Source organism: Zingiber officinale, chromosome 6A, assembly GCF_018446385.1.
Source record: "Zingiber officinale cultivar Zhangliang chromosome 6A, Zo_v1.1, whole genome shotgun sequence".
NCBI classification, from domain to species: Eukaryota; Viridiplantae; Streptophyta; class Magnoliopsida; order Zingiberales; family Zingiberaceae; genus Zingiber; species Zingiber officinale.
In genome coordinates, this window is record NC_055997.1 from 92,261,816 (window position 1) to 92,289,661 (window position 27,846).

The following is a 27,846-nucleotide window of genomic DNA, read 5'->3' on the forward strand; positions in this document are numbered from 1 at the left end:
ACTGAAATGATTGAGCTTTAAAATAAATTAAACTATCAGAGTCAGAACCATTTTTTGGAAGGCTGGAATGTAATGGAAACAACTGACTTGACCCAAATAGTATCCACTAGCAAATCTCAATTAGTTTCAAACTTTCGATGTAACAAAGGCTTTGCAGAATAAATTTCTTAGGCGTGTAACAAAAACTGGAAAATACTAAAAAGTAATAATCAATGATAGTTTTTTGCAGCTTGATTAACAATGACTGTGCCGGTACATATTTTGATTATTCTGATCTATCAAGGAGTTTTTTTATAATGGTTATAATCCAGCTATGAATTGGCTTGCCATTCATGAATTGACGTCATAGTTCTCTTTTTATAACCCACAACAAGCTAGGTGATTTTTGAAGGTGTACATCAAATGGAGGTCTTGGGAAATATTTTTGGTCACGTTTCTTATGAATGAATACAACTGTTGTGCATATTGTGAGTTTTTGACTTTGTGGATTTCTATTATTAGATTTTTCCATAAAATTTTCCCCAGCTGTGCAGCAACAATGATTAGTCGAACAACTCTATGATTTCATCTACTCTTCAATTTTCGTGTATTAATAATTAATTTTCAACTGATAAGTAGGAGATACCTCTCAATCCGCTACCTTAAATTCCTACTGTGATAAGTAGGAGATACCCCTCAAGGTGTCACGTGATGTAGTTATTTTACTGTTTTATAAATTTGTACTATGATTTAATTCTGTTCTTACTCCGGTGGTCATGCTTCACTGAGCTCCACAATTGAGGTAAAGAATATAATGTATTGTACACTTTGGAATTTCTTATTACTAGGGCCTAAGCTTTTGTTGTACTTTAGAATATTCTCTATTGTTTTACTTGCTTGGTCGTTTCCTCATTTCACCATCGTTTTTGGCTTTTGCATTTGCCCTGCCTTTGTACTAAAAGTTATTTTAGAAAACCATTGCTCTAATCTGATTTCATTACTGATCTGATGATATTATTTATACCTGTGATGTTATATAGCGATATTGCCAAGCACCTTTCACTTCCCCCGGTGAAGCTTCACTGCAGCATGCTTGCAGAAGATGCAATCAAAGCGGCCGTGAAAGACTATGAAGCAAAGAAAGTCAAATCTACTGGTAAGACCGAGGCAGTGCAAACTGACAAGGTTGCAAATGCCTAAAAGGTCACTTGGAAGGACATACTTGCAAGACTTGCCTAGAATGTACTAAGTGGTATAACTTGCGTTTAGTGTGCATCATATGCCTATAACGGTGCAAACTGATCCGAGAAAACTAATACCTTCCTGGTTAGAATGCCACTTTCTGGTGTGTTTATATTGTTTAAAAATAAGCTAGGGGGATATAAACTTTTAAAGATCGTATCTTGGATTTATGGTTGTTCTTTTGCTTATTCTGAGTTGTTTTATGGTATATGGAGAATATTCATGATCCAAAGTGGTGATATGGAAGTTCGAGGTAGCAATTTTGGAGATGGCTGGACGATTTGCAATTTGATCCTGCAAAACACAAAATAGTTTATTTTTAATCGTAGTTTGATGCTTTGGTGAATATTGTTTTTCGAAGCTTGCAAGATCACTTATAAAACATAGAATTGACGCTCAAAGTGAATGAATGTACCAAGAAAGATGAGTTCATAAAAATGACATACTTTAAAGGTAAAATAGCACCGACACGCATAGCAGAATGACACTGCATTCAATCAAACAACAAAAGCAACAAATAACCTAACATCAAATGCAAATGTGTCTCCAAAAGGATCTGAACTTGATGAGGAGTCAACATGCATCATCTTCTCTTCTTGGTAGACTGTAAAGTTGCTGGTGATGGTATTGATCTTTTCTTCACAAAAGCTCTTGTCCTGCTCTCTGGTTCATCCTCCTCACTCAACACGTTCTCTTTAACCGGGATGTTCTCTACATTTTCTGAAGTCAATTTCTTCTTAGAGTTCAACTTCCCAAGCAATCTTCTTGCCGCTTGATCGACTGAAACTGCAACTTTAGCTTTTGGTGTGAGTTTAGCTCCCAGACCCAACCTACACAAGCATATTAATCAACCAAATCTCATACTGACATAGCGCCCGACAAATAATAAGCATAGCTGTGCAACATTCAAGGCACCTTGAAGGTCGACCCTCAGATTCTACTTCGCTCGGTTCATCGCTTGCTGATGTGGTCATACTATTAACCCATGTTTCAGCCTGAAATCCACACCTCCATTAGAATCAACATAGCTATATGGTTTCCCATAGTTCTAGATTAAGCTTTCTCATCTTTCATAATCCAAAAGACAAATAAAGGAATAATATCACAATTCACAGAGGTGTGCAGACCAGAATGTAACAAGGGGAACTAGTGGGCATTTATTGGAATCATGGAGCTGACAATTTTTACTTATAACAACGCAGTAGAGATATTTTTGCAGATTGTGATGAAAATAGGAAGATAGATCTCAGTTATTAGTCTTCAGAGCTTGGTCCATGCCTCAAAATTCACAGTTCTTCTTCCACAACTAGTCCAATTTGATTGGAAATGGAGCCCTGTTTAGTATATATCACACTAATGTTTTTACAATTAACAATAAACTGAATATTGATAAAGCTTCAAAACTTAAGGCATAAACCCAATACTAAAACAATAATGTACAATAACAAATAAAGGTGGTATCGAAATGCATTACCAATTTCAGAGCCTTGTCAAGTTTCACCACTTTTGGTATCTTGTTGGCATTTGGTTCAGTACCCATCCTATCTTTTGATAAACTCAAAGACCCTTCTCTGTCCCTCGATAATGTATCAGGACCTGCTCAGATTATGGCACCTTAATTATCCAAACAAAGAGCTGATTTGACTGTCAATTCTCCAATCAGGGATAGCAAAGGAAAATCATAACTAACTACAAGCAATGATAGTGAAGGATAGTTGTATCGATTTGGATAGTGAAGGATACTCAATTCATCCAATAAGGGAAAAGCACTATTAAAATCTTCAATAGTACTAAGCTTAATTACTTTCTTAGATTTCAGTATGGACATAATCAATCTAAGTCCATTATGGGAAGGATCTAACCAACAACCATTGGATTTATTGTTTAACAACCTTACATAAAATTGTGCTAGTAAATTTAACAAGATTTGTGTAATTGAATTTATGAAAACATTAGTGATATCAAACCAAAAAAATCATAAACCACTATAGGAGACTGATACATATAAGGGATGATACTCCAACCATTTTATCTATTCTATATGAAGAGGCCTAATTTATTTAGTTCGTGTGGCAAAAAGGCGATTCGCTCGCCCCCAGCGCCCCCGTCAACCCGTCCCTAGGTCAACACGGAGGAGGTAAATCACGGGTGACTACTAGCCATTAGTGCAAATGGCTAAGACATGAGAGAGGTTATGCTCGGTTACGCTGAGTTTTAATTTATTTAGTTCGTGAAAGAATTGTAGGAGGCAGTCATGCCAATTGATTCCTACATGTAAGAAACCATTTTATTCACACCTTCAACCATTACATATGAATTCATACTTACATAGTCTTTGGTTCGCTGGGACGGTGAAGGGCGTCGGGGTTGTTGTGGGAGGCGGCTCTCGACCGGGAGAGTGAGGAGTGAGGGAGATGGTCGAGAAGTACGGGAGAGAAACGACCGGGACAGTGACGATCCGAGCAAGAACGGAGAGAGAGAGAGAGGGGGATATGGGACCAGATCGTCGCCGACGTCGTGACGGCTGCGGGCGCCGAGGGTTGGGGAATTCGAACGAATGGACCGACTAATTATATTAGAAAAAAAAAACTGCTTTGAGATTCGTGCATGATGCGAGTCCTGCACCCAGACCTCTTCACTAGACCTGGAGTGAAGGGCCTTCAATCCAGTTTTATCCTTTCGTTAACTCCAGTCTTCTTCTGCTGTTAGGCGGCAGGTTGAAGGTTGGTGAAAACTTCTCTACTCCTCGGCCTAATCTTCCAAGAGTCGACGATCGTTTCTGTCTCATCTCCCGCGATTGATTTCTTCAGCGAGATTGATTTTGGATTTTTTTTTCCCTCTTTTCTTTAAGCTGATGGACAAAGTTTCCTATTTTTTAATTTCGTCCGACTCGAAAGCTGCTTTCAGATCGGAAATAAATACAGGAAATAGTTTCGAAATAGTTCACTTGTATTTCGCCGATTTTGATTTCATAAAAGAATCCTATCTTTCGGAGAACCGAGATGATTGATGATTGATCGCGTGTTCACCGTGTTTCTGGGCGATGAGTAAATTTCTATTTCGCCGACATGATGTAGTTTCTCTCGTGCTAATGAATTTAATCCTTGATTCGCACTTGCTATTTCGTCCATTGAAGTTTCTAGTTTGTAGTGCTTTGCTTGTGTCTCCGGCTCCTTCAACGGGTTTGATAACATTTGGTACTTTAAGTCACTGTTCTTGTTCAAGTTTATTCTAAATTTGTGCTTTTCCATAGTTGGAGCAAATGTGCACTGGTTGTTTTATTGTTTTTTTTCTTCTATAATTGGCAAGCATCAAAACGTTTCTGTTAGGCAGGTGAGGCTAGATAAATGGACAGCTGTGAGAACGAGAATCATTATGGCGATTGTAACAAAGGGGATGTATTGAAGCAGATTGAAGAAGAGACGGAGGAGAAAGAGAAGGGCGCATCAACCCCATCCAGTTCGATGAGCAGATCTAGCTCACGGCCACAACTTGATCTTAGCAGGGCTGCCATACAAGGAGACTTGGAAGACAGGAATCCCACAATCCTGCTTCCAAACCAGTCTGATGACATATCCCACTTGGCTTTGGATATCGGAGGTCTTTTCTCGTATTTACCTTGTAGCTTTCTCATTTTCTGTCTCTGTGAGATGAGATTTGTTCATTTTTCTCTAAATTATTTATTTTCCAACAGAATTCTTAGTTTAAGAAATTATGATTGTTTGGTCACAAAAGCGCTTAAGTTGTGCCGGTTAGAGTGTACTTCATACATGTGTGAATGCTGTTGCCATCTTTCAGACTATGAAACCATTCAAATTACTCTGGCAAATCATTTCTATGTTGATATATATTTCTCACGCCACTCTGTTTGTTCCTAGGATCCCTCATTAAGCTGGTATATTTTTCACGGCATGAGGAACTTTCAGTTGATGACAAGAGGAGGAAATCCATGAAGAAAAGGTTTGGACTGTCAAATGGAAATAGGAGAAGCTATCCAATTCTTGGTGGTCGGCTTCACTTTGTGAAGTTTGAGACTGGGAAACTGAATGAATGCCTTGATTTTATTTCTTCCAAACAACTTCATCGCGGTGGTACGCTACTGCAATCTTTTGAGAATTAAGGACTTACTTAAATTAGACATTTGATTGAGATGTGTTATGATCTATTATTAGTTGATCAATGATAAATAGCCAAGAGTAAGCTGTTATCGAGATTTTCTTTGCCATATCAATTTGTTGTTTCTTAATTCTATGTGAGGCGTTAGGAAAAAGTTTACATCAGCAGTACTTACTTTTAAGTATGACATAGTGTGCAAGCCGTCAAACTGATTAGATATATTAAATTGACTTCTATTTTTTGCTAGCTATTTATCTAGCTAAGACAGTCCCTGATTATAGGCTGCTATTTCCACTTGTATATTAAAAGAAGTTTACTTTCAGAACTATGATGCTCATAAAACAAGTATCAATAATAGTCAAGTTATCGTCATCTTGGTACTTATGACAGTTTTCCCCCACGAATTTCATAGTTTCCTCAATTTCACATTACTCCTTTCAGTAAACTATTTTAGATTACAGGGATTGACTCACCTTCCTGGCGATCTGCAGCTCAACCAAATCATAACATTGTAATGAAGGTAACATGGTGAAATTCCTTCCTTTTATGTTTGGTTCAACCTCTATTCTCTCTACATTCTAGTTTTTAGATTCATAGATATATTTAGGCGCAATTCCTTGGAGCCTTTGAACAATGATAATTTGAGAGAACACCACCTAAAAAATTTGCGCCACATTCATATATCCTTTTAACACTTTGAGATTAAGTGAAGCCAATGAAAACAATTTGTAGTATCTTTTGTCTTTTTTTAATCTTATCTTGTGCCAACCACTTCAGGGAATGAGAGTCCAGATGTTCCTGGAATTTTTGTAAATGTACTATGAAAGGTATAATGGATGCTAATCAATAGAATATATAAGGGCTTGTTATGTTGTTGAAAATTGACAAAAAATAAAAAGGCAAATCACGGTTAAATAACTGAGGAAAAACGAGAAAGCTTCTCTCAACTTAGTTATTTTCCTTTCCATACTCATAGACAGCACACAGATGAGCACATCATGCTGATGACCTGTCTAAGTGCCATAGATTCCAACTTATCAAGTTGAGTTTGCTAGTGAGACATAGTGTTGAAATTTTGAGTTTCGGTAGGATTTCAGATAGTAAACTTTTAAGAGTCCGAAGGAGCAAGTGCAGGTTGTACTTAGTGTGTCATTTTTGTTATCGGAAATAATAATGCAGGCTGTTTTGCTGTATCACTTATGCAACATATGTTGAGAATTGAGATTCTAAAAGGATTTTGTCCTAATCTTATATGGATTATAATTTATATGTACATAAATCTGTCTGTGTTTTTTTTTTGTCTTGATTTCAGTGTTGATTTATCTTCAGCAGTGCTCTTTCCTGGGAAATAATGTTCTTTTTGTTTTAATATTTCTCATAGATCATGTTTTCTGTGTTTTTCTGGCTTAGTTGGATAAGTTTACAGTTAGACTATGAATTTGCAGAATATTCATTAATTTTGGTATATTGACTAATTAGTTTTCTTGGAAAGGCCACAGGTGGTGGGGCTTACAAGTTCGCTGATGTATTAAAAGAACGTCTTGGAGTTAGTCTTGATAAGGAAGATGAGATGCATTGCCTTGTAGCTGGTGCCAATTTCTTGCTTAAAGTATATTTCCTATTTTTATTTTCTTTTTGCTGATGCTTGCAAGCGCTATTTTCCTGTAAATAAAGCAAATGCTTATACATTTGACCTTTCAGTATATTAAAGCTTGGAGTTTTGTACTAACTGCACTGTGATTTCTTAGATGCTTATCAACAATAAATCTAGCCCCCCCCCCCCCCCCCTTTTTTTTACTTCCATTACTGCTCATTTTTACATATACTTCCATGCACCCATGTCCACTTCTGGGAGCAACTGCAGATAGTTCTTAGTGCATAACTGGTTGATTTGGGAAACAGCAATGCAGGTTGGCGTTGCTGTATCAACTGAACAGGTCTCTCCCATATTTTATTACTGCTTGAGCAACCCTTTTGTTGGCAGTCATAATTTGAATAAATGAAGCAATGATCAAACTATCAATTTGTGCAGGATCTAATTAAATAATATATTGCAGTCTGTTGACATTATTTTTCTTACTCTTTAAGTACTGGTATATTGATGACATTTTGTGGATTTATTTTAACAAAGCAGTTGGAACTCCTATTGTATCTTGCATTTGCAACTGCTTCTGCTTATTCCTGAAACTAGATAATGTGTTTACATTTTCATAAATTAGTTGGGACTCATAATTTATCTTTCATTTGAAACTGCTTACTCCCGGTACTAGATAATGTGTGCAGCTGAGACTAATTTATGTTAGACTTTTGATGTCACATCACAACAAGGCATGCTTTTTACATGCCGGTCATCAAGTCTGGCGCATACACATTACAATCCCAGTAAATCAAGTCCAAGGGAACTTATTAATTTCATGTTTGAGATAGTACCAAGAAGAATGGTAATTGCCATCCTTTCGGGTCTTCCCTATAGCACATGCTAACATTGAACGTTAATAAAGCAGTAATACAATGGAAACATTAACCAGTTGATGATATAGCCTTGAATGGAGTGTAATGGAGTGATATGACTCTTGTAGCTGACTCCAATTAGTTGGGTCTTATGATTATGATCATAATTAATAGGATCGCCTGGATATTTCTGTATCTGATTATTGATAGCGTTTGATGAACACTAAATGATTAGTATTTAAAATTACGAAAAGGAATTTTTATAAATAATTCTTATACAATTATGTCACATCACTAAATTTAGTATGTCACATTCTTCACAAGGAAACTATTTATTGAATGCAGAGTTTTTTCAAAGTAATTGGATAGTGCCCATTTTATTGTTTCTTCAAGCAGACATCTATGATCTGCAAAATTTTTATATTGATTTTTTTCATGATTTGTCAAGGCAATAAGGCATGAAGCTTTCACACACATGGATGGCCAGAAAGAATTTGTGCAGATTGACCAGAATGATTTGTTTCCATATCTTCTTGTTAATATTGGTTCTGGAGTTAGCATTATCAAGGTATTGCCTACCTCTAATATTGTACTGTGCATGTTTTTCCTGCAAAGCATGAACACCTAATTTGTAGCTCCATTAGGTGGATGGTGAAGGAAAATTTGAGCGGGTTAGTGGGACAAATGTAGGCGGTGGTACTTATTGGGGATTAGGGAGGTTGTTGACAAAGTGCAAAAGGTTTGTGTTTTCTGTTGATATCTAGAATTACCATGTCAAAGTTGTTTAAAATTTCCAGAAGACTTACTACTGCTACTGCAGTTTTGATGAGTTGTTAGAGTTGAGCCAACGAGGAGATAGTAGCAATGTTGACATGCTCGTTGGAGATATTTATGGTGGGATGGACTATTCTAAGGTATTGGTATTTCTTCGATTGTTTTCACTTTTTGTTCCCTATATTATGAAACTAGAAATTTCCTTTCGATCCATGTATTGTGATCTAATAAGAGAAAATCATGCCTCTTTTTAAGGTGTCATAATTCATAGTTTTTTTCTTCTTGTCATGCTTTAACTAGCATGGTTCAATTGTTTTAGATTGGGCTTTCAGCATCAACAATAGCTTCTAGCTTTGGGAAAACGATTTCAGACACCAAGGAACTGTCTGACTATAGACCTGAAGATCTCTCTCTCTCTCTTTTGCGGATGATTTCTTATAACATTGGGCAGGTTGGTTTCCTGAATTATTATTTGTCAAAAGTAAGTTGCTATAAACAAGTACTTACCGGTTAAATTGGACATACTTTCATTTATCATCTGCATGGTGTTACAGCAATGTAACGCTTGCCTCAAGATATATTTTTAAATTGTTATATATTTCTTTCAATGGACCAGTATTTGCCAAGTTTTAGGTTCTTAGGTGTTACCGATACCTACTTTATGTTGAGCCCCACGTTTATAAACCTCATGTGCTTGTGGAGTGTAGCAATCAGAATGTTTATTTGAATGAAATATCCATCAGAATATTTAACAAGGAAACTTTCTTTTGTTGTTAGTTTCCTACTTACTGTCAACTATTCTGAAGTTTCAAGTAGCTTTTCATATTAAGAAATAAGAAGCTTGCTTCATACATGGGTTTCATTTCTTTTCTTACTTTATTTGGTAATGTTAACATAGATTTATCAGCAATTCACTGAGTTTGGAGGTTGAGGTATGTGATGTCAAGTGCCAACTGCCAACTGCTTCCTTCTGTGTCTACTATATATGCTAATCCTGCATTTTTTTTATAAAAAAATTGGTCGACTTCTTTTTTAAATTGTGCTTTTCTTATGCACCATGGATGGTTGTGGCAAGATACTTCATCTTTTATTTCACATGAAAGATCTGCTATCAACCTGAATGTCAGCTGTAAATAAAAGCTTATTGCTGCTGTTGCTGGTTTTCTAGATCTCATATCTGAATGCACTCCGTTATGGGCTGAAAAAGATATTTTTCGGAGGATTCTTCATTCGTGGTCATGCATACACAATGGACACGATTTCTTTTGCTGTTAATTTCTGGTAATAATCACCAAACTGTCTCTATTATACTTTGTTATCTTTGCACCATTGTATCCTTTTTCTTTCATCTATCGGATGTGAAACTGGATTAAAGAAACTGCAAACTACTGAATTCAATTTTGTAACTTGATTTCCCATTGCTTGTAGTTTTTATAGCATCTTTGCTGGTCCTCCTTGTCCCCAGGTCAAAAGGACAAGCACAAGCTATGTTTCTACGCCATGAAGGCTTTTTGGGAGCTCTTGGTGCATTTATGAGCTATGAAAAACATGGACTTGATTACCTCAGAGCACATCAGTTAGTAGAAAGGTTTCCTATGGGTGCTCCTTATGTTGGTGGGAAAATTCATGGTCCACCCCTTGGCAATCTAAATGAAAAGGCAAGAATGTTATTCATCTTGTGCAGATTGTAGGCTATTTGTTCAATTCTTTTGCTCAAGGAGCATTTTGGGTAAGGCAATCATACTCACTGGATGCTGATTTCAGATTTCATGGATGGAGAAGTTTGTGCAGAAAGGTACTCAGATTACTGCTCCTGTGCCTACAGCTGCACCTAGAACTACTGGTTTGGGTGGCTTTGACCGACCTTTATCCAGGGGCGATATCTTGCGTTCAGATGCAAGTGCTGCATTGAGCATAGGTGTACTTCATTTTGTTCCTACACTCGAGGTGTTTCCTTTATTGGAGGGCCCTAAGACGTAAGTCATAACAAACTCTTTTAAATTCTGTGGAAAATCAGCAGCATTTCATGATGTAAAATTGTATGATATATGATATATACTGAATTGAACCTTTTCTTTCCTGAGAAAATAACAAATTTTATATTTTCTGTATGAATTATAGTTATTATCATCATTTGAGCTCCCAATTCAAATCATTCCTTGTAGTTTTGTTTTTGGATGGGTGACCTTATGCAGTATGTGTACTTTTTAATTACTTGGAAGATATAATGTTGCATTTTGTAACTAAAGGAGAATTATTATACCTTAAATATAGGAATTGGACAAAACACCTAATGACTGTATAGACCAATGAGGAACTAAAATTATCTTCAACACCCCCGCATATTGTAATGAACTCTCTCTCGCCCCTGGGGCAATGATGCAATGGTTAGACCCTCCAACGGATAACTAAGGGATCTAAGATTTGAATCTCAACTATGACGCAGGGGATTTTTCCTCCGGTGAGAAGCGGGTCTAAGAATGCTGGTCGTCTGGATGAGTCTCCATTAGAGCTTCTCGATTTACCCTAGTAGTTGGTGGGAAACTTTTATACACATCAATTTGGATTTTGTATACATTTGATTAGGATATTGGTCCCCTTCCCTTTCTCTCAATTTGTGTGTTTTCTAAAGAGCATCAAACTGAGGCCTGTCGGAGCATCTGCTGTAGCTTTGTAAATCCTACAATCAGAGCTGGGGTCATTATGTTCATTTGTGTATATTACCTCATTGCTTGTAAATTTGGTGGGTTTTCTGCTCTTAAGCACCTTAACTAGTCAACTGTGGATATAATAGATGAGCATTTCTTGTATCTTTACTAAGCAAAAGTGTGTTTTTGGTTACTGTTGCTTTTATTGTATCACTACCTAAAAATTTAGTATTGTCTACTGTGTCTTTGACATGCTGGAGCCGTTTTACTTACATGATTTATCTTTATCTCGTTTATAGATTTGGTCCAATTTTTTTTGAAAGGTCTCTTTGATTTTATTTATGATTTATGATGATCTCCTTATTCAGGTATGAACCAAACACTATTGATCTAACAGATCCTGGCGAACTTGAGTAAGTTAACCTAAGTTGCTTGATTTTCTTGTTCATGCTGCTTTTGGAAGATCATTCTTTATTGTACATGGGCACTTTTATGCAAGTTTGTCCTACTGTAGGTACTGGTTAACTGTGTTATCAGAGCATTTACCTGACCTTGTTGATAAGGTATATGATGCACAATATTTTTTCTTTTAATGAAGTTATGTATTCTACCTCTTCATGTTAAAAAGGAAACTATTTTGGTGTAATTTTTTTTTCTGTGTGTGTGTGGTCTGAACTAATTTGCTGGAGGGTACCTCAATATTATGGTTTAAGTGTACATGATTTATCAGTCTAATTTCAGACATTTTTATTTAACTTGCTTCTCTGCCAGTAAATTCACCCTATTGCCACTTTAAATGTCTATAAGATCAGGGACTATATTATATTTCATTATTACACTCACTAGTTATGTACTTGAAGTCCCATAGCCAACTTCAGCAGTTATGATTGACAAAGTACAATTATTATTACTTTTTTATTTTATGCAATACCATGAAACATTTGCCTTTTTTAACTCTCGGAAGTCAAATCTTCATTTTGGTAACCATCTTGTCTGTAATATTCAAGAAATAAGGAACTTTGATAAGTCTAACAAATAGATAATCACATGTAAGCCGTGATTTCTTGAAAAGATCTTACTAATTGTATTTTGACAATGATTTCATAATTTCATTACAATAAACAATTTTAGTTGACAACAAAATAAGGGGCATATATGTATAATAAGATTCATGTGTACGAACAAGCAGATAAAATGATATTAGTGCATGGACAATGGGTTTGACAAATGTATATTCCTGATGTTTTAATGTGGTGATGATTGGGAGACTACAGTCCAGAATTATTTTGACCTGGAGAGACAGAATTTGAGATTACCTTTAGAGAACAACTTGCTAAATATTCTACTCCAATCCCAAAATGTTAGTTGTGCAATTTTAATGCTTATATATTTTTTTTCTTTTATTCAATTGATGGTGTATAGAAAGTAAGTTTTTTTTTTTTTCTATAACCATACTGGAGATTTATAGCAGTAATTCAAATTTAGAAGGATGCAAACTCATTTTGGTAATTTAAGGCATGGACTTATTACTAATCAGGTTGATGTGCTTGTAGGCAGTTGCAAGTGAAGGGGGGACAGATGATGCTAAAAGAAGAGGAGATGCATTTGCTCATGCATTCTCTGCTCACTTGGCAAGGTAACACAGTCATTTCTTCCAGAGCATGTTTGTACAGTTTTGTTTGATTATTCCTTTTAGGATCCTATCTAAGGTGTTTTTTTGGGAAACATATTTTGTTTGATGAATATTTAATGTATGATCTTATAATTGCCTAAGGGCAAACATACCCTGCTCAACACTTTTGCTTGCCAACTTGTAAGTAGACTATATTCTCATACCGTGTGGAAGCTAGGGATGGTCCAATCAAACACAAAATATCAAAGTTGTTTTCAACTTGCTGGGCAGATGAGATTCTGTAATGTTTTGTTCGTATGTAATAAACTATTGGAATTTGTATGCTGGATGATGCAACACCAAAGTGAATCCAAAGACACAGATATTTGATACCATATGTTGCAGCACATGGATAGACAAATAAATGATCTCTTACAGTGAATATAACCTTATGAAGAGTAAATACAAAGAAATGATTGACATGGTGGTAATCGAGTCTCTGATTAAGACTACAACATAAATAAAACTAAAAATATTCAAGGATGGAAATAATCCTATATTCCTATGTCTATAAGAACTCAACCAAATTAGCAAATAAACCAAATTGCATGATCTGGCAATTGAAAGACATACTGAAATCTATAGATTGAACTTAAGAATAAGTAAACTTGACTTTGCCAATGAGGCAGGTTCTTGTTGAGGCCTTCCAGTCGAGCTTGATTATGGCGATGCTTAACAGTCTTTGATTATAGTTGCTATCATCTTTTCTATTTGATGACTGAAGTTCCTGTTAGGCTTGGCCAATCTTTTTGATCTCATTGTCACACTTGGCATTATAGCAACGAATGCAACCAAAGATGCCTTGGCAATTGAAAGGTCATACTGAAATTTACAGATTTCACTCAAGAGTTAGCAAGCTTAGGCAGTGAATTAGGCACTCAAGAAAGCCTTCCTGTCACCCCATTTAATTGTGATGTCATCTTGTGAGTTTCTGTTTGTTAGCAAATGTTCATGTGTTATCATTCTTGCTTATTACAATTGTTAGAACATACAATAATCTATTGACATTCGATATGCTATAACTTCATGATTTACACATCAAATGATTACTCTTTTTTATCATCATTTTTCTAGATAAAGTCATGTTAGATCAGCCAAAAATAATGAGAGAATGACCCTGATGTGTATTGTCTTTTCCATGTCAAAATCAAAGCATATATATATGAATCGTGGAATCTCAATCTCATTGTCATACTTTTTGTTGGAAGTGTACCTTGAAGCAACTTGCTATGTACAGCTTGTATCCCATTATCTCAGTTTTCATACCTCATTAATTTAACTTTTGCATCAATCCCCCTTATATATTCTGTGGCACTTTAGGCAATACTCTTTTGTGCTTTTTTTGTTAGTCCAAAGTCAAATCACAATTTGCTCTGTATTATCATTCACTATCGTTATATGATTTCTATTAATAGGTTGATGGAAGAGCCTGCTGCTTATGGGAAGTTTGGCTTGGCCAATCTTTTGGAGCTCAGGGAAGAATGCTTGAGGGAGTTCCAGTTTATGGATGCTTATATTACAATTAAACAGAGGTTGGTTTGAATTGTTAAAATCACCAAATTAGTAGTTCGGAGATTTGATTATCACAAATTATTAGTTGATCTTTAAGTATTGACAAGTAATGGTAATTATAAAATAAAACAATATCATAAATTAATATACAACAAAAATATAGATTAACAATAGAATAAGATGCAAGAATGTGTTTTTTTTTTAATTTTATTTTTTGATAAATGGCAATTAAACTAAACATGAAACCAACTATATGTTATGTTTTTGTCTTTTTGATGCCCAATGATATACATAGATTTATAAGAAAAAATTAATTAATGCTAAAAAATTTAAATTAACTAACAAATTAAACAAACATAATTTTCAAAAGAGAAAAATGTGACTATACCAAGATGTGAGCATAGTTTGATGCCAACTTATCGTGACAACCAAGGTTTACAAGAAAGGATGACATCGAAGTGATTGGTGGTGAACATAAGAACCAAGGTGATGGTGGCACTGGAAGATACTAGAAGGGATTTTGTGACAGGGGTTCTGAATGGATTGATGTTGGACGTGGCAAATGAATGGATGGATTGCACGCTGATAAAAAAGAAAGAATTATCAAATTGAATAGGAATTTGAGTCTGACACCAATTGATGCAACATCAAATTGAACCCTCAAACTACATATAAGATTGAAATGGATTTGTTGAAGCATGGGGATAGCTATCGGGCATAGATAAAAGATAAACCTCACAAAGATTAAAGCTGGAATTTTTTATTAATCGAAAGCTTTTCAATACGTAGACACACTGCCACTTTGATAGGCTATAGTCTAAATAAACTAGGAAATAACAAACAATTTGGTAAATGAATTAATTCCCAATAATTGACTACCTAAAAAACTAATTACCAAACAATTCAAAAATTCAAAATTTAAAATTTGAATTCATTCATGATCTGTATTATCAAGTCTGCCACTAAGGACCTTCTGGATCTCCATCAAAATTAGTCATTCATATCCCTACTTGTAGCGTGTTTGTAGCTTCTAGATGCACTTACATATTGTAAGTCATTCATCTGCACTAGAAATTTTTTTGTCTTGCATAATTGTTGCAATTTGCTTGTGCACTTATTATAATCTCATATTGTTATTAGATGGTTATTTTTGTTGGTTTAATATTTTCCATGAATTCTTTGGCTACATTTGTAGATTATCTAGATGCCACGTTTTTACCCTTTCATTTTTGGTTAATAATGAAATCACTGTATTCTAAAATTTGTTTGTTCTTTTCAATATTGTGTTAAAAAGTCTTTGTGCTTTTTTGTTGGAGAATCACTATTTGCTTATTCTTTGATTTTTTTTCTCTCCCTAGGGAAAATGAGGCTTCTCTTGCTGTTTTACCTGACCTTCTTATGGAACTTGACAGTATGAATGAGGTATATGAAATGCTCTTTTCTTCCCACAGACAAAATCATTTAAACACAATGAAATTGGATAAAGATAGTGTAGGGATAAAATTGCTTTTTGTTAAATTTCTCCTCACCTTATGGTTTTGAGCAATGTTTAAAATCTCAACTCGTGCCTAGATTTCGGTCCAAACCAAAGCGATACAGTTTCGATATCGTATCCCAATTTCAGTATTTTTTTTTATTTATATATAGTAATTATTAGATAAATATGTTTATTGTGTATAATTTTAAAATAACTGTATATTGATTTTATATAAGTTCTCAATTATTAAATAACTTAATATTGTTAGAAAAAATAATTAAATATAGTTTTCTTTAAAGAAATTGATCTATCAATAATTCGAATTAAAATTGATACATCATAATATGTTACCTTACTAATACCAAAAGGAATGACGTGAATTAGATGGAAGCATTGGTTCTTCTTAGATCAACTCATAGTTATCCAACGCCCAGATTAAATAATCATCCCATGACATGCAATATTGATATTGATTTCTCCACATGTCTATCAACGTGTCTCGATTCATCACTAGAAGTTGGATTTGAAATGACACCACTAAAATTAGAATGGGTAGAGGCACAGGATAAGGATAAACATACGCCCCCAAGCTTTAGTACGATGGATTACCATATGATGTATCAAAGTTATAATAAGAAGGTTGAGAGTATGATGAACTTCGACCAGAATCAATCTCATCTAAACACTCCCTCATATTTTGATAATTATAAGCTTTCTTTTGTTTGTCACCCTATCAATGTTGATATTGAATAGTTCTAGCTCCATGATTATAATCTTGAGTCGCATGTGTGTAATCTGTCTCACATCTCCATGGCTCTAGTGTTGGAGTAGGAGGAACATAATTTTTACTACTAGATGCATCACCATGCCATCAGTTAGTACTTGCATTGCTATTTACATCACTATCATCATTTCGAACTTCTCGTCATACTACAGTGTTAGAAGGTGATGATGTTTCATCATTGTCATCATGTTCTTGCTCATTAATTGCATCGAGTGGATTTTCACTAATTCTCAATTGACCCCTTCGTGTAAAAGTAGGAGGTTTACCTTTTTCTTTCTTTTTAGTAAAAATTACAAGAGCTTTGTCTTTGCTTTTGCCTTTATCTATAGAATTTGGTTGGGTTTGGGGTTGGGATGTTTGAGAATGTCTAGACTGAGATCCAGAAAATCGAAATTCTTGATTAAAAGCTTCATCATAATCTTCTTCCTCACCGATATCTCCTTAGCTTGTATTTTTTCAATTTGTTGAGTAAGAAATTTAGATGGTCGTGGTGGGTCTCCTGCTTCATCAAGTAATGGATTCTTAGCCTCAACAACGCTTTACCAATCCATCATTAAATCATTCTCAAGTTGGACAAATCCAATATCAAATGGGTCTACCTCACCAGACTTGTTCTTCCTTCTTTCTGTTATTGCTCTTAGTTAAAGATACATATTATAATGAACGTAGACCATCTTCTCCCAGCAACGATAAGAAAGATGATTTCGTACTTTTGTATGAATGAGGGAGAAAGTTGACCAATTTCTTTCACAACTATTTGAAGATGTCTATCAGAGAATTCATACCATCTTTTTCAAATTTGGAGCCGATCCTCCAATTATAACCACAAGATAAATGAGAACAAAATTAAAATAATATTTATATTTATTGACAATAATTAGTAATAATTTTTACTATATTTACTTGTATTTATATCTGCATGACACTGGATCACTGGAAGAATCATATGTCTCTTGAAATAATCGACTTTCATTAATAGTCACAACAATTGATTCTCTATTTGTTTGTAGTCTTGATATTATATTTCTGAGGGCCACTAATAAATCATCATTTGTGTCAAGATTATAACGGTATCGATATGCCGGATTGAGATAATAACCTACAATAATTAAACTTATATAATTATTAATAACAATATTAAAAATTCTTTATCATTAAAAAATACATACTTGCCAAATGAATATATTTTTCCATTTGGTTGTCATATCTTGTAGTGATTATATCAATGTAATCTTGATACTTGGTTGACGATTGTAGACGTCTTTTACTTTCCGCTTTTGCATCATGAATTAGGCGGTAAACATTGCCCCATTTGCGGCTTCCTGTCCATATCAACTTTATGTAGAACAACGTACAAGGGTTCTACTGCTATAAGAATATCTGTGATATAGTTCCGAAATTTAACCGATATAACAATCTTTTGCACCTTACCTTTGGTCGTGTTAGAATATCAAGAGACTTCCCAATCCTCGGAAGAGAGCATGACCTTCAATCCGCTTTTTTTTTTTCTGATTCAATGATTTTAATTAGAGAAAATGAGTGACAAACCTAGTCTCTCTTGGTCGCAGAATCTCCCTATCAATAAATTTTCTCATTAATCCATGAACCCAATGATAAGTATAGAGGAATTTTGTTAAAGATTGATATTTTTTCACTCTTCACTATATCGAGTGTACTAATATCTGCCATTATCAAATCGATACAGTGTGCTACACATAATGCCCAAAATAATGTTTGATAGTTTTTCTCCAATAACTCTCCGGTTCTCTAAAAGTTGGCACTATTATCTATAATATCAACACTATATCTTCTGCACCTATCTCTTGAACTATACTATCCATTAAATGATATGTGTAGGGTGTATCATGATAGTCTGTAGTTGCATCAATATATTTACGAAATATCACTTTTCTATTACAGCATAGTAGAAAGTTGATAATGCTCATCCATGTAGGTCCTGTCCAGTAATCACACATCAATGTAACCGCATATGAGCTTCATTGCATATGAGCTTCATTGCTTCTTGCATGATATGATCCAAGTCTTGATCTCCTCTACTTGTTCATCTAAATGTGGACCGATGATTTCATATGCAGTTTGAATACTAGGACTATATTTTTGGATGTTGGATACCATACTACGGTAATATGGGGTGTTTGTTGCATTTGGGGGAATATGATTAAAATGTAAAATTTAGCGATACTTTGATATTGATTTCTTCTTTTTTGTATGCGCATTATCAATCCTAGTCTATTTGCTAGCTTGGTCTTAGAATGTGGACCAATATCAGCAATATCAACTGCACGTTTTCGTCCCATAAGGAAAAAAAATGACCGATACCTTGTGTTGAAGTAATATGAATACTTGCACTTATTCCCAATGTTGTTGCAGTTTGAGCCACTTCCACTAGCACCAGTTGAGCCACTTCTATGTTGTATATTTTGTTCATATTTATATTGAGTTTGAGAGGCACTCAGAGTTGCTAAAAGATCTTCGTCATTTGAAATTTCACCATGACCTTCAAATTCATCATAGATTGGTTCTTTAGAGCTTCGGCTATCAACAAGTTCATGTTGTTGTTGTTTATGCTTTAATGCTTTTTAGCCATCAAGTTCCTCTTTCATTGCATTACGAACTTCGTGAGAAACTTTTGGACAATTAGAAACATCTGGATATCCACCAACAAGATGTTTTATGCGTGTGACCCCACCGCCATGTCCAATCATATCGCAATGCAAACATTGCCAATGGAATTGATTCTCTAATCGACGTGCGTGTCTCCAAACTCGATCATAAGATTATTATTTTGCTGTCAATATTATGTATTATAAAAAATTAAGAATAATACACATTTCTGGGTAATCATTTTATAATGTCAAGAATGTCGTTATCATTGTAAACTTACAAATTAAGTATATAAAGAGCAACTTCAAAGCGATCTTCTATAACCCATTTTTATAAAGTAAACTTAAAACAATCTCCTAAGAATATTAATTCAACTTTCTCAATTTAGAATGATCAAAAGTGCACAAGATTATAGTGTTTTATCAGGAATCATAAACTTAACTACATATCTTTTAAGACTTCTGAAATAAAGAACAACTAATATTTCCAAGGCAGATTAGGTAGAGATATTCTAAGACAAAAATACATGTTTCATATGCTTAGGAAGCAAAAATCTTAAAAGTAAAAAACTAAATATGTTAATATTGGAACCAAAGTTCAAATTGATTCTAAAACAAAAAAAAATTACTATCTATAATAAGTATATAAATTAACACAAAGATGCTACTTTATATATAATAATTATATAAATTAACTCTTTATTCATTTAATTAATTATTAATTTAAATAATATATATTTAAAATAGTAAAAAAAATATCAGAATATCAATTAAACAAACACAATAAAATAAATACAAAATAATAATAATAAATTATCATAATATAAATATGATTTATTAGAATTTTTTATAATTTTTAAATAAAATTTAAAACAGTAAAAAAAATTTCAGAATATCAATTAATAAAATTTATTATTATTTTTTCAATTTTTAATATATTTTATTGGGATAATTTAATTAGGGTTTATGAAAGCCTATTCGGAATATCACATTTAAGTTGGGAATGAATTAATTAAATCATAGGTTTAATTTTCGATCGTAACAGGAATAGGAATGATATCGCGTGAGCCCGGCAACGCTGGAGGAGTCCTGCGATGCCTCCGGCGGCGCCTGCGACACCTCCAGGACACAATACTTTTTCTAAGAGTGGTTGGATGAGTTTGGGACGCCTTCGAGACATGTTGGGCTTTTGCAAAATGTGGTCGGAGGCTCCTCCGGAACGCCTGTGACGCTTCCAACGGCGCTAGAAACATCCCGCGACATCTTCATGACCTAGGACGCCTCCGGGATGCCTCCGCTTGCTTTTAACTCAAATTGAAATCATACTCGTTCGGAGAGTGATCGCTGTTCTTGCTGCCGCCTCCCCGTCGCTCGCTACTGCCTCTCTGCTACTCGCTCGCAGTTGCCTTTGTCGTTGCCTCCCTTACTTTATATAGCATTTTTTTATTAATCGATCAACAGTCTATCACGATTCCTTCTGTCACGCGACGCACATATTCGATTCCTTTTGTCACGTGATGCACGCTATTGTCACACATGCAGTGTCGGTTTTGCTCCCCGTGTTAGAACGGTAAACACCGTCCGTGCCACCCGGTACGGAACGGTATTTCAATCCCTCGCTTTGAGACAAGTCTCTTGCAAAAAGTTGCTTATCACCAACTGATTTGTGTCCTCGTTGCTTTGATGACACTGTTTCATACTTTTTATGAATTGCATTACCTAATGCCTCTAAAGATTCTAAAGTAGCACTCAACACTGTTGAGTATCCTTATTGTAAACTTGTATGTAATGTGATTGTCTTATTTGTATAATTCTAATATTTAAATGAGGTATTTATAATGTGAAGGGGAGCACACTGTAAAGTTGTTGTCATATGACCTTGAAGTTATGGGTTTGGGTCATGGAAATAGTCTCTTGTAAAAATGCAAGATAAGGTTGTCTACAATAGACCCAATGTGGCCTAACTCTTTCCCGGGACCCCACATTAGCGAGAGCTTTGTGCAGTGACTGTCCTTTTTTATTTATAATGTTTCAAAAATAAAAATCTCTCTATTCTCCTTCATCCAGGTTGCCACCTCTTGCCTTCTACACCCATGTCAATGCCAAAGCCAGATCCAGAATTAGACTCTTGCTTGTCGTCATCTAACCTCCTCTACACAATGGACACGGAAATCATAGCCATGAGATCTGTGGGCGCTTGATGGTGCACTATTGATCTCTCATACTCTTCAACAAAATCACCAAATTAACCAGCTTCAACGCTGGGTTCAAGCAACTCCTTGCCCACCTGACTGCCTGTTCTCCTTCACCACTAAATACTAACAGCTCCTCTTCTCTCCTTTTTCCTAGTTATAATTGTCCATTTCTGCATCCGGATCCTTAACAGCTCCATGATGGTTTATCAGTCAATCTGCTTCTTTAGTGATGATCTATGTCTAGCTGCTGCTGAGTTCTAAAGAAGTTGGAATCTTGGCAAAGGCTTAACATTGGGAATGAGGTTTAAAATACTGATTCTAGTAATGAATTTAATGGTTAACAGTCGACTGGTTTTCAATGCTAATTGGTGCACTTGTAGGTACGAGCTAGTCCAGTTTACCTATATTTTATTTTTTGTGGTGTGTTTGTGGTGGGAGTGAAAAGATTGAATACTATCATCATGTTAGGATACCAGCTATGTGGACTTAATTTATTATTCTGCTTTTCTCACAGTGCACTTCTTGACTTTGGCGTTTGTACTACAATGATTTTGTACCTAGGTGTATATTTGTTGACTGGCTACTTCGTTGTAAATTTGATTTACAATGTCACTTGACCTTTACCATGTACAATTATTACTGGGACATGATTTTCTTTTGAGATTTCTTGTAAGAAAGCTCCTGTGAAAGGAACAACATTTTTAAATGTTTCATGGATACAATTATAAGAGATAAAGGTTGTTAGTCACTTGGTGGATTAACAATCACTACCTGTGTTATATTGAACTGACAAGTTGGATATTTTTCCCTTGCTGTTTTCTAGGAAGATAGATTGCTTGCTCTTATAGAAGGTGTTCTTGCTGCAAATATCTTTGATTGGGGATCTCGTGCATGTGTTGACCTTTATCACAAGGGAACAATTATTGAAATATATAGGATGAGCCGCAAAAAGATGCAACGTCCATGGCGGGTATTTCACACTTTTCTGTCAAGCTATGAATTTATTTCACATCCAATTGAACTTTAAACAGAATTGTTCTTCCTTCAGGTGGATGACTTCGATATTTTCAAGAAAAGAATGCTTGGTTCTGGGGATGAGAAACCCAATCCATACAAAAGAGCATTGCTCTTTGTTGATAACTCTGGTGCTGATATTGTTCTCGGGATGCTTCCATTAGCACGAGAACTTCTCCGACGTGGGACTGAGGTAAGTTAGAAGTATATCTACATAAGAAAAAGTTTTGCATGTCTATGTGCTTATTGCAGTTTATTTACTAATATTAGCATCTCTTAGTTATTTCGTTTCTATTTTTTCTATTAGTATTTTTACAAATATCCGGGATTTTTTTTACTTTCTTTAGTAAGGCACTGCTGCGATGATGTATTTGGGTTTCTTTTCAATACCCAAAACAGGCTAGCACATCAGTGACAAGAACACTAAGTTTGTTTTTTTACTTGTGAAAATTTTCAGATTTTTCAATTTCTGTACCTATTTTGTAGAAAATAATTGTTAGAACAATATAAAAACTGATCTATTGAAACTGAAAACAGAGAGTCAAAATTGTGAGAATTTTCATTAGATTATCTTTTTCTGTATTTTGTAATTATTATAATTATAATAATACCTGAAATTGAAAAGGCTATTTTGATGATTAGTCAAATCTACTTGATAAAATTAACAAAATTATTTCTACATTATAAAACATCCAAATAGATGTTTTGCTATAAGTCAATAAACTCAGAGTCAGCGGCCCCCCTAGAACCGGTCTCAAGGATATGGAGGGAGGTAAATGCAGGTACACAGTTGAAAGCACATAGCAGAGGCATTAACCCCAGGTCGTGACACCCCAAGGATCGAACTTTGAACCTCTCGGCCATAAGACCATGCACCCCCAACTGTGCTATAAACTCATAATCTACGTACATATTTTCACGTAGATATTTATTTTCATCTTCTATGACAATTCGCCAGTCTCAAACTATGGTAAGTCAAACATGTCTTTTTAGTTAATATTCCAATCATCATTGGTAGCCAAACACTTGAGGAATGCATGAGGATAATTTTATAAAAATTCTCATAATTTGATTTTCTATTTTAAGTTTCAGCAGACAGATTTTTATTTTTTTAAAAAATTATTTCAACAAGCTGAGAATAGAAATTAAAAAATTTAAATTTTTTTACCAATTTTGCACGAGTCATGCCAAACAAAGAGCTGAATTGACAGACGACTGTATACTACAGGTGCCCTGAAGTACAAGAAATTTTTTCTGCAGAGTTATCTAAACTTTAATTCAAGAAGATCTATGCTGAATTTTGTGTCGTAACTAGTCATTTGCTAGAGGCATGGGTTCTTTTCTTGCAATCGAAGAACAAAACATTAGCAAACATTTCACGTGACAATTTATTCTCCTCTCCAGGTTGTTCTGGTTGCAAATTCCTTGCCCGCTTTAAATGATATTACTGCGAATGAACTTCCTGAGATTGTGGCTGAAGCTGCAAAGGTTGGTGTTAACTAGATGGGCATATCTATCATTAGCCACTTCCTTATCAAACTGATATGTTGTTGGGTTGCCCTCTCTTGTTCACCATTTCCAGAAGAATGGAGAAAAAACGACATTTCTTATTTATTTTTTAACATGAACAATATTGTCAAAAACTCTACAGCATTGTGATACCATTAGAAGAGCTGCAGAAGCTGGAGGGTTGCTAGTGGATGCGATGGTAAGCATACAAGAAAAAGGATTGAAGAACCAATCTCCTTCAGTTTCACTAATGATTGCTGAGAATGGATGTGGAAGCCCTTGCATCGACTTACGACAAGTCAGCTCAGAGCTTGCAGCTGATGCAAAAGATGCAGACTTGGTGTGGAATTGAATATTTATATTGAATGCTATGTCAGCATATCTTGTTTCCTAGAAAGACTATATCTAATGAGCCCATTTGTTTGGTTTAATTGCTTTGCAGGTAATTCTAGAAGGCATGGGCCGAGCAATCCATACTAATTTGAATGCTCGTTTCAAATGTGATGCACTGAAGGTATCTGTTAGAGTTAACTTTGGATTTTTTTCATTCTTAGTTGCTTTTTCTGTTTAAGAAGACAGAAAAGTAATACATGTCAAACTAGGGAATCAACTAAGAGTGCCTGATTTTTTTAATCTAAGACAACTAGATAACATCATTAGTCACTTGGCAATAGATTGAGCGAGATTGAGTTGTTGTCAATATGAAAATTAATGGTTCTACTATTGGAAATTGGTTTTCATAACCAATTGGTCGAATAGGAATTTAGATGGCTATTTCATGAGTAGACCACTATAAATCGATTTATGTTGCTCGTTGTTTGTCCATGCATGCGAGATTGATTAGTCTCCTCTGGCCACATTAGCCATCAGATGCGACCTTTGGGTCTGTGCGGAACAATGATCAGATTTGTATTTATCCTTAATTAAATCAATTAAAATTAAAGGAATTTTAAAAAAAACACACACACCCCTAAATTAATGTCATTTCATCCTTGAAAGAAGCCCTTTGTCCCTTTGTGCCTTCCAAAGCAGACCTTAATCTTCTTGTTTAAAACACTCAATTCTCTATTTGCAATCTTTTCTCGAGTTCTCTTTCTCTCTTCTCTAGAGGGATCTAAGGCATGAAGTTTAGAGTGTTCCTATTTTGAGTCGAAAGATAATTGCCAATTAACCGTAAGCACCTAAGGTGCAAGGCAATATTATCTTAAAGAGAGGTTCCAACCCTTGTCTTGACTTTAATACTCTTATCCGAATATGTAATTCTACCCGAAAGATTGCGTCAACATCTTAACCCGAAAGACTATGTCAATATCGTGAAGGGGTAATTTGACAACTAAGGATATTAAATCAATGACAACGGCACCTAGTGGTCCGCATATCATATTCAAAGAGGTGGTGATTAATAAATTGTGACCCACATCATCATACCAACACTGATTGGTTTGAGCCACTAATTGATGATCTAAGCAACCAGATCCTAACTTATTGGATCACTTTGATAATTATTCTCGAGCATTTATTACATGTAGTGGCAATCATTTGATGAGCCTTTAAGGTTGTCTGAGAACCACTAGCTAGAGTCGGATTTCTTTCCATTCTCTTGAATGCCTTCCTTAATCTTAGCTATATGTCAAATACAAGCACTATTTAGAAGCAGACTTTATATGCATGCTTGTCTTATTTCAGCTTGCAATGGTGAAGAATCAGAGACTGGCTGAAAAGGTTTTTAATGGGAAAATATATGACTGCATTTGTCGATTTGAGCCTAGAAATGAACCAGTTGCATCTACTGAAACTGATTCTTGGGATAACTAACAACTGGTACGTTGACTATATTCTACCAAAACAATTATTGTGATTCAATTATGCATATATCTTTAGTATAATTTATAAGTACAGTAATATGAGAACCATTTCCAGCTAATGCTCTAAATGGTATATCACTCATGTTTATAAACTGTCTAAAAGACAGGTTTCACTATCCTTCATATAAGTTGATCAAGATTTGTGATCGTTCCTCTTTTCGTTGGCTGTCTATAGGTGAATTACAGAAAGGTAAACTGAACTTTTTCTGAAATTGGAGGCTAAATGATCTTCACAGAAAGGTGAGGCCTCATTTTTCTTTTTCAGTCTTTACATTGTAAAACCATTTGTCATTGCTCACATTTATCATCCTGGCGAGATCATTTTTGTTACAAAACTTATTGGCTAGCATGATTTCTTACATGTTCCTTGATTATTATTATTTTTAAATGTAGGGTTTCTACTATTTATCAAAATCCGAAGTTGCTCAACTCCTCTGGCTGCTAACCACTTCATGAAAATTGCACGTAAGAGTGTTATGTTGGCTGTCAATCTAGTGTAAGGTGATGATTGTGGTATTTCAACAAGTGATTATTCTTGAGATGGATATTTTTCAACTATCCTTGGAATTGACAGAATATGAGCTATCGTTGTATATATATATGGATTGATAAATGGTATAAAATGGAGCTTTATTTATGGGTTTTTCTTTTTCTTGCTTTTTATTAATGGCTACTTTCATTAATGGTTTTGCTGCATCATCATTATTATTTTACTTTTTAGTCAATGGTCACAAAAATTCAGTATAATTATGATATTCGTTTATCTTTATATCAGCCATTTAAATTTTTACACGTAAAATATTTCAAGATTTAATAAATCTTTTCGTGCTTTCGATTGCTTGCCATGAAGATTTTCCATATGCACGAGAGCATCCGTGGGTGTTATAACATCAAAAAAAAAAAAAAAAAAAAAAAAAATAAAAAAAAATAATAATAAATAAATAAATATAGGGTTCATATATCCCATACATGGTATATTAACACATTCATTTTTTTATATTCATTTTAACATTAACCTTATTATTTGTGGGTTCTGTTATTTATTCATTTTTATTTTTATTATACATTAAATAAAGATAATTTCAATTGTTATTTACATAAAATTATTATTATTTAAAATGAATAACAATATTATTTTTTTAATATATTATTTACATAAAATTTAAATATATTTATTTAAAATTAAAATATTATTATAACTTTGAAAGGAAAGAGTACAATATTTGAAAAAATTATACTTGCATAAATTTAAAATACAGTACTTTCAAATATTGTTATTATATTGTAACTAATATGTTCAATTAAATTTACACGAATTAAAATAGTTATTAACTAGTCGTTATATAAATTTATTAGCCGTTATAGATCTACTAGTCGTTGTAGATCTATTAGTCATTGTAAATCTACTAGTCATTTTTATTCCACTGGAAGAAAAAAGAGATGCAAGATATGATGTTTCAGGTTTCTACGTAGAGCTTGATATTTCAGGCCTTACGCAAGGCCTTGTCGGTTCCGCAGGGCTTGATATATCAAGCCTTGCATGCACAAGGCCCGAGGAGTTGTTGATGGTAACTTTTTTTTATATATATAAACAAGGGTAATGTTAAATGGCTAGAATCTAGTCATCCAGAATATATACATGCATATGTATGCATGAGTATTTTAGTAATATCATATGTACATATTAATTACATGTATGTACATGTATGCATTATGATTGGTAGATAAAAATTTCTAACTGGCCAGATTCTGGCCAACAAGATTTACCCTATAAACAAATGTTTTGAACTCGTTCAAAGCCACGTTGGCATTAACACTAGGTCACATTGATTTTAACACCAATATATGGGTTATAATATTTTAACAATGTACCAATTTGGATGCTCTGAACGGATGTTAAAAATGAAAGAGTTTTGCAAAAATAGAGGGTAAAAAAATTTCTCACTAATCCATTAATTCCTTAATTATAATCTATAACTCTTCA

General features: G+C 34.5%; 2 protein-coding genes across 3 annotated transcripts; one reads left to right on the forward strand and one right to left on the reverse strand.

Annotated features, from left to right (window-relative positions):
* Window positions 1-1,649: 1,649 nt before the first annotated feature.
* Window positions 1,650-3,785, reverse strand: LOC121996933. Its single transcript, XM_042551101.1, has 4 exons — window positions 3,550-3,785; window positions 2,696-2,817; window positions 2,137-2,216; window positions 1,650-2,051 (listed from the first exon to the last, which is right to left on the reverse strand). The coding sequence occupies exons 2-4, from the start codon at window positions 2,759-2,761 to the stop codon at window positions 1,805-1,807; spliced, it is 393 nt and encodes a 130-aa protein (XP_042407035.1). The 5' UTR covers window positions 2,762-2,817; window positions 3,550-3,785; the 3' UTR covers window positions 1,650-1,804.
* A 39-nt stretch (window positions 3,786-3,824) lies between these two features.
* Window positions 3,825-26,499, forward strand: LOC121996930 (pantothenate kinase 2-like). Of its 2 annotated transcripts, none has more exons than XM_042551096.1 (25): window positions 3,825-3,944; window positions 4,551-4,821; window positions 5,100-5,312; window positions 5,799-5,857; window positions 6,830-6,946; window positions 8,237-8,356; window positions 8,433-8,527; window positions 8,609-8,702; window positions 8,882-9,013; window positions 9,731-9,843; window positions 10,028-10,220; window positions 10,327-10,538; window positions 11,579-11,623; window positions 11,725-11,773; window positions 12,764-12,846; window positions 14,298-14,414; window positions 15,753-15,816; window positions 22,298-22,444; window positions 22,523-22,681; window positions 23,893-23,976; window positions 24,140-24,337; window positions 24,440-24,511; window positions 25,684-25,818; window positions 26,038-26,102; window positions 26,256-26,499. In XM_042551096.1, exons 2-23 carry the CDS (start codon window positions 4,569-4,571, stop codon window positions 25,810-25,812), a joined length of 2,748 nt encoding a protein of 915 aa, XP_042407030.1. In that variant the 5' UTR covers window positions 3,825-3,944; window positions 4,551-4,568; the 3' UTR covers window positions 25,813-25,818; window positions 26,038-26,102; window positions 26,256-26,499. The 2 variants fall into 2 exon arrangements, with proteins under 2 accessions (XP_042407030.1, XP_042407031.1); XM_042551097.1 differs by having other exon boundaries at window positions 3,898-3,944; window positions 4,555-4,821.
* Window positions 26,500-27,846: the final 1,347 nt, after the last annotated feature.

Coding starts and splice junctions, on each gene's coding strand:
- LOC121996930 (XM_042551096.1), top strand. CDS start 4,569: ATGGACAGCTGTGAGAACGAGAATCATTATGGCGATTGTAACAAAGGG. Junction 14,415..15,752: donor TATATTACAATTAAACAGAG/GTTGGTTTGAAT, acceptor TTCTCTCCCTAG/GGAAAATGAGGCTTCTCTTG. Junction 23,977..24,139: donor TTGTGGCTGAAGCTGCAAAG/GTTGGTGTTAAC, acceptor AAAACTCTACAG/CATTGTGATACCATTAGAAG.
- LOC121996933 (XM_042551101.1), bottom strand. CDS start 2,761: ATGGGTACTGAACCAAATGCCAACAAGATACCAAAAGTGGTGAAACTT. Junction 2,217..2,695: donor TTGACAAGGCTCTGAAATTG/GTAATGCATTTC, acceptor TGTGGATTTCAG/GCTGAAACATGGGTTAATAG. Junction 2,052..2,136: donor TCTGAGGGTCGACCTTCAAG/GTGCCTTGAATG, acceptor ATGCTTGTGTAG/GTTGGGTCTGGGAGCTAAAC.